Source organism: Carcharhinus amblyrhynchos, chromosome 27 (assembly GCF_965287045.1).
Source record: "Carcharhinus amblyrhynchos chromosome 27, sCarAmb.v2.hapA, whole genome shotgun sequence".
Classification (NCBI taxonomy): domain Eukaryota; kingdom Metazoa; phylum Chordata; class Chondrichthyes; order Carcharhiniformes; family Carcharhinidae; genus Carcharhinus; species Carcharhinus amblyrhynchos.
The window spans coordinates 15,362,771-15,369,710 of NC_137350.1; the positions used below are offsets into that span (position 1 = coordinate 15,362,771).

A 6,940-nucleotide genomic window follows, 5' to 3' on the forward strand; every position below is an offset into this window, starting at 1 on the left:
ATAACAGTAAAACCAGGGAAATAAGAATAATGGTCCAACTTGGTCCTGTATACCTTAAAATGGAACACCAGTAAAAAGGGGGAAATGGTCAGAATTATTTTTTGCCTATTTGGTGTGTCTTTAAACATCTGTAGATCAATGACAGAGGAAGAGCAACATGTGAGAGGTATCCAACAGTATGTTCAAGGCCTTCTACACCAGCGTGGAACAAATGGATATACTCTGGTTAATTGATATTGATATGGATAATAATATTGTAGTAAAGTTGAAGGTGACTCATTGTGGCTTCAACAAGGAATGATTCATTATTAATATATTTGATTTGATTTATTATTGTCACATGTATTAACATACAGTGAAAAGTATTGTTTCTCACATGCTATACAGACAAAACATACCATTCATAGAGAGTGCAGAATATAATGTTACAGTCAGGGTGTAGAGAAAAATCAACTTAATATAGTATATATAAGATAAGGGTATGACAGAAGTAATACACAAATCTGAGGGGAGGTGGGATTGTCCCAGCTGGGAGACACCAGCGGAGGCCGTTTCACAGGATTCCCATTGGGCACCACAGCCGCCGCAAGTCTCCATGACTAAGATTTCTAGGGTAATCAACTCCATGCCAGAAATCGGCTAATAGGGGAGGCGATGGCCTCATAGTATTATCTCTTGACTATTAATCCAGAAACTCAGCTAATGTTCTGGGCACCTGGGTTTGGATCCCGCAACAGCAAGTGGTGGAATTTAAATTCAATTAAAAATATCAGGAATTAAGAATCTACTGATCACACGAAACCATTGTCGATTGTCAGAAGATCCCATCTGGTTCACTAATGTCCTTTAGGGAAGGAAATCTATTGTCCTTACCTGGTCTGACCTACATGTGACTCAGAGCCACAGCAATGTAGTTGACTCTCAACTGCCCTTGGGCAATTGGGGATGGACAATAAATGCTGGCCAGCCAGTGATGCACGTGTCCAATGAATGAATGAAAAAAGTTGATTAGCATATGGAAATCACAATTTAAGTTTCATTTGCAGGTGCAGAGACTTCAGCTAGCATCTCCCCCTCCCTCCCCCTCCCCCACCCTCCACTGGAATGCTTCACTCCACTGGGTTTACAGCTGCTCCCCACTTAAGGGGAATAGGCAGCCGATCCTGCTGGAGGGAACAGAGGTCATTGATGCCCCTCCCCAGGAGGTCAGGGGTAAGAGGGTGCCCCTTGGGTAGTGCCAGCTTGGTGCCCTGATACTGCCCACCAGGCACCGGGCAGTGCCAAGAGAGCGGGGCCAGAAGGGGAAGGGGTCTACTGGGGATAGGGCCCATTGGACCGACCATAGGAGAGGGTGGGGGCACCCCCTGCCACTCTGCAATCGGGAAGGAAGAGAGAGGGAAGAGGTGATCAGGGCTGGCCATTTGGGTCAGGGGGATGGCGTCAGGACTGCCAAGTGGTTGAACTTCTTGGGGGGATCAGGCCTGGTCACCTATTCACACGTGACCTTGCTCCCAATTGGTTCAGCTTCCCATGAAGTCTCTCCATAGGTTCCAGCCCGATCACATGGCCCTCAAAAGATCGCCCTTTAAAGGGACCACGTTACCGTAAATATGATACAGCTTCAATGTTAAGCTCTTAATTTGATTGGACTCATTTTCAGATTTTTATATTGGCAACACCTCATCAGCGGTGAGGACTTGTTTCTCTGGCTGATGACATTGGGGCAGAGTTAGGCGTGCTTCCAGATTGATGCCTAAACATTAGGGAGGGAAAGGATTGGCCGGTGACCCTCTACATGGAAATGCATCTGGTTACCTACACATCACAAGAGCCTGGGTGACTGAAAGTAGGGAATGGCAAGATTGAACCTGTATGTCATGTTGCACTATGGTGTCACCTGTTCACCCTTTTGTGAGCTGCATTTGCTTCTTTTGGTATTATGAGTTGTGCCATGAGCTAATTAGTCTCTGAATATTGGCTACTCTGGAAAACAAAGCACAGGAGAACTGTAAGATTTTTTTCCAGATTTTTATAACGTGGGACGAATTTAAAAGCACATAGTGCCATAGTTGGAACTGGCACAAAAGTAGGGCAGAATCCATATTAACCAATAATTGAAATAGGCACATTGTGCAGACAGAGTTGCATTCAAAGCTAATAAGACAGCTCTTGCGCTGTCATGACATACAGAGCCCCGAGAGTTTTATAAAACACTTACTGTTCAACTTGATCTTCAATATAACTTAATCATAATCCATTTCTCGTACAGTCATTCTCAATCATCATTGAAATAAAAAGTAACATGCACTGCATGAGGAGGTATTTGACACTCTCTATTTCCACAGAAAAGGCAAGCAGCCAGGTATCAGAAATAGGACAAATAGCTTTAATAACACTTATGTTGTAAGATCTATTAAAATGAAAGGGAATGATATTGTGCAAATTATATAGAACCATCCATTTCTTTCAAAAAGAAATCTCCGGTCTATTATAGGAGAAACATACGGTTCATTCAGGTTATTGAACTTTAATGTAATGCCTTTTCTCATTGATCTTCAAGTCTGTGTCTGCGATGATCTTTTCCAATCCATCATTCATCCACTTCATTCATTCATTCATTCATTCATTCAGAGTAAAACCTTCTGCTTTATTGGATTCTTGTTCCACTGTCAAGAGGGAGAAACCTGACAACTACAGGGCAATCCTTTTTATATCAGTGGTAGGGAAACGTTTAGAGAAAAAAATGACTGTAAAATTCAGTCCCATAGCGCCAATTGCCTCAGTGCTGAGGGTGCTGGTTTGATTGAAAAATGGCCACCTTATGCCACTTGTACCTACTTCTAGAATGGTCATATTCAAACACCATGTTGTTGAGGGTGATAGCACCAGCATTATATGTATTTGCTGGAATATACTGAGTAGGCAGATGTGGCATTAGTCAGCATCTAATGTAAATCTACTGCCCAGTCTGCCATTCTCAAAATCTCTGTTCCAGTTAATGCCCTCACTTAAACAGCTGATCAAGTGTCTGACCCCCAACATGAGGGGCACCAAGCACCTCCGTCATCTTTTAACCTTTCCCTAACCCTCAACCATTGCTATTTTAAGGCATCACCAACTAACTTGCAGCTTATTTTGCTCATTACTATCTACTAAGATTGGCTGGGTTTATGGAAATACTGGGTTGATGGAAACATTCCGAAAGTTTGGTAAAATCTTCAGGAGTGGTCCTGGGTGTTGGTTGCTATAGGAAGCCCTCTGAATAATATTTAGCCCCAGTCATGTGAGAGGTAGTCACAGATTTCCATGGACTACAGTATCAGAGGAAGAAAGAGAAAAGCCAGACAGCGCCAGGGACCCGGGTTTGATTCCCAGCTTAGGTCACTATCTGTGCGGAGTCTGCATGTTTTTCCCATGTCTGAGTGGGTTTCACCTGGGTTCTCTGGTTACGTGAATTGGCCACACTAACTTCTCCTGAACAGGCACCGGAGTATGGCAACTAGGGGATTTTCACAGTGGCTTCATTGCAGTGTTGATGTAAGCCTACTTGTGACATTGGATAAGGGGGAACCAGTAAATGTAGTGCATTTGGGTTTCCAAAAGGTGCCACATAATAAAATATTATACAAGGTAAAAGCTCATGGTGTTGGAATGGTACATAAAATGTGGTCTCAGCAATCCCTTACATGAACAGATGGTAGTAAGACTCCCATACTTTTATACTTCATCCTCCTTCCAATAAAGGTTAATGCTTCTCTCGGCCTCCTAATTACCTGCTGTATCTGCAGGGTAACATTTTATGATCTATGTGAAGACATCCAAATCCATCTTTTTCCAGCATTCTGCAATCTTTCCATGTTTAAATCATAGTCCACTTCTCTGTTCTTCCTGTCAAAATGGACAACCCCACATTGTACTCCATCTGCCAAATCACTTTTGCCCATTACTTATCCTATCTACATCACTTAGCAGACTCTTTACATCCTCCTCACAGCTTGCTTTCTTACATCTACTTGATTGGCACCACATTACAAACATTCATTTCCTCAACCCCTGATGCTCAGCGGCAGCAGTTTGTACTATCTACAAGATGTACTGCAGCAATTCACCAAAGATCCTTAGACAGCACCTTCCAAACCCATGACCACTTCCATCTAGAAGCACAAGATGGCAACCCCCAGTGCATGGATTGCAGCAATTCAAGGAGATAGCTCACCACCACCTTCTCAAGGGCATCTAGGGATGGGCAATAAATGCTGGCCAGCCAGCAATGCGCAGTCTCACGAATGAATAAAAAAAACTGTAGATGTGGCTACAATAGAGTCACTCATTTGTTGAAATCTTTAATATAGATTATAAATTATTGTAAATATTTGAACCCACAGCATCGATCCCTGTGGCACTGTAATTGTTTGCTAAGTTGAAAATGGACCATTTATCCCTACTATAGTCAGCCAATCATCGATCCAGCAGGTAAGATGAATAGGGCAAATATATTTCCAAATCAGAATGGCGTGGAGGGGAATTTGCAGGAGGTGGTGTTCGCATGGGCCAGTTGGCCATGCCCTTCTCAGTGGTAGAGTTTGCAGGCTTGGAGGGTGCCTTCAAAGAATCCTTGGCAGTGCACCTGGTAGATGGCACACACTATTGCCACTGTGTGCTGATGGTAGAAGAAATGAATGTTTAACTTGGTGGATGGGGTATCGGGTTTCTTGTGTGCGGTTAAAGATACAGTCATCAAGGAACGGACAATATTCCATCTCACTGCTTGTGTCTTGTAGATGTTAGAAATGTTTTGGGGATTGGCACATAATTAATGATGTGTTTTTAACATGAATTATATAATTGTTGCAGTGATGTTTTTCAAAGTTATTTGTTTTGTGCTAACCACGCGCAGGTAGGCACAGGTACCTGTCCATCTTTTTAAAATAACACTTGCTATTTGTTTCTGCAGGTTGCTTTTGCAAATAGGAATACGTCAAATGACACCGAAGATGTGAAAAGCAGAGGATCTAAAAGCACACAAAAACATGTCTTAATAAAAAGCAACAAAATGTCACCCCTCAGCCAATGGATGATGCAGACTCTGCCAAACGCGGGCAATTCAACTCTCCTGGGATTTCCATTCTCCTCGCCAGCTTCTTACTCCAAACAGGATCTTTGGGATTGGTTGGCAAATGTATCGGATCAACATGAAGACCCTCAGTCCAGAGTCAAGAGACGACCGATCGTCAAAACCGGGAAATTTAAGAAGATGTTCGGATGGGGCGATTTTTACTCAAACATCAAAACCGTGAAATTAAACCTCCTCATCACTGGGAAAATCGTGGACCATGGAAATGGTACGTTCAGTGTGTACTTTCGCCACAATTCCACAGGCCAGGGAAATATATCAGTAAGCCTTGTGCCACCGACAAAGGCAGTCGAATTTGACCTGGCTCAGCAGACAATAATTGATGCCAAAGATTCAAAGATATTTAACTGCCGCGTTGAGTATGAAAAGATTGACAGAGCAAAAAAGACCGCACTATGTAATTATGACCCATCCAAAACTTGCTACCAGGAGCAGACCCAAAGCCACGTGTCCTGGATCTGTTCCAAACCCTTTAAGGTTATATGTATCTACATTTCATTTTACAGCACAGACTATCGACTGGTGCAGAAGGTGTGCCCCGATTATAATTACCACAGTGACACCCCCTACTTTCCATCTGGATGAAGATGGCGGGAGGAAAGTTTGTCTCTTTTATTTTTTAAATAACATGGAGCGATTAGCAGGTTGACACACGCACTGAAGGGTCTTGGTGATAACGGCTTAGTGATGATTGTTAACATGTTCTGTGCCTGTTATTGCAGCACGCTGCAGTTCTACGATTGGGAGTAAAAACGTCCAACACAGGGAAAGGGGAAAAAAAGAACTCACAAAGGCTAATGGCATCAACTTGGTGGAACACTTCAACAGATGGTGTCTGCTTCTGTAGCATCCGTTATAAAAATTCATGGCTAGAAGAGGGAAGGTCAGATTCATGTTGGAAATAGTCTATGGATTCATTTCCAGGTGACCAGGATAACAAACGATCGATCAATCATTGCTGTAACTATCATCTAAAATATTATTTAATGTTTTTTAGTATCGAAACCTTTGAATAATTTTGCTGGTTTAAAAAGTACATCAGATCATTGGTAAAATGGATGAATAATTAAACTGCTGCCTCCTCTATTAGCTGAGGACACTGACAAATTGTAAATATTATATAAAGTGCCCATACGTCCCAACCACTTCAGCTCAACATGTCTTGTTTAATACTCGCTGCTTCTTCTCGTCCCTGGTGTGACTGTTGCCTTCATAGCATCAGTTTTATAGGTCAGGCGGAATTAATATTACATTATTTATCATGGCATCTGGATAAAAGAGATTGAAAGCTCACAGTAAAGGAAGCGAGTGAGCTCATTACCTTAGTGTTTGTTTTTCTTTCTTTTTTGTGGAATTGTAACATTCGTTTTCCCCCCACTGTGGTTTTTGCCCGACATGGATAACATTGACTCATGAGCATGTCCACCACAAGTCACCTCAGTACTACCCAGCCAGAAGATGTCTTTGTCCAGAACTGACTACTCAATACCTTTTGTTACGCAATTAACTATAGACTTCGAGTTTATCTATGTGAATGTAGGAATTGGGGGAAAAGAGAGGTGTCAATGTCACTTTGGTACCTCTTCAAGAAATTACTGAACGCATGTAGGTGAGGGAAAAGGGAGTGGGTCCATGGAGCTGTCGCCTGCTGTGCATGTCATAACAAGGAGGTCTTGGGAAGAAAAGGTCTGGTAAGGATTTGAGTTTAAAACAAAAATCAGCACAAGTATTTTAACTATTATAAATAGTGCCATTGTTTGCACTGAGAAATGCCCTCTTCCACACGGTGTATGTAAAATGGTATGT

At 42.3% G+C, this 6,940-nt stretch overlaps 1 protein-coding gene across 1 annotated transcript; it reads left to right on the forward strand.

Moving 5' to 3' along the window:
* The first annotated feature begins 481 nt into the window (after positions 1 to 481).
* Positions 482 to 5,719, forward strand: LOC145359007 (neurexophilin-1-like). The gene is made up of 2 exons (XM_080213365.1): positions 482 to 613; positions 4,955 to 5,719. The coding sequence occupies exons 1-2, from the start codon at positions 482 to 484 to the stop codon at positions 5,717 to 5,719; spliced, it is 897 nt and encodes a 298-aa protein (XP_080069491.1).
* The last annotated feature ends 1,221 nt before the right edge of the window (positions 5,720 to 6,940 follow it).

Bases quoted from the DNA above. Each gene is read 5' to 3' on its own strand.
- LOC145359007 (XM_080213365.1), top strand. From the start codon at position 482: ATGACAGAAGTAATACACAAATCTGAGGGGAGGTGGGATTGTCCCAGC. The intron at 614-4,954 runs GTAATCAACTCC...TTGTTTCTGCAG, and splicing joins CCATGACTAAGATTTCTAGG to GTTGCTTTTGCAAATAGGAA.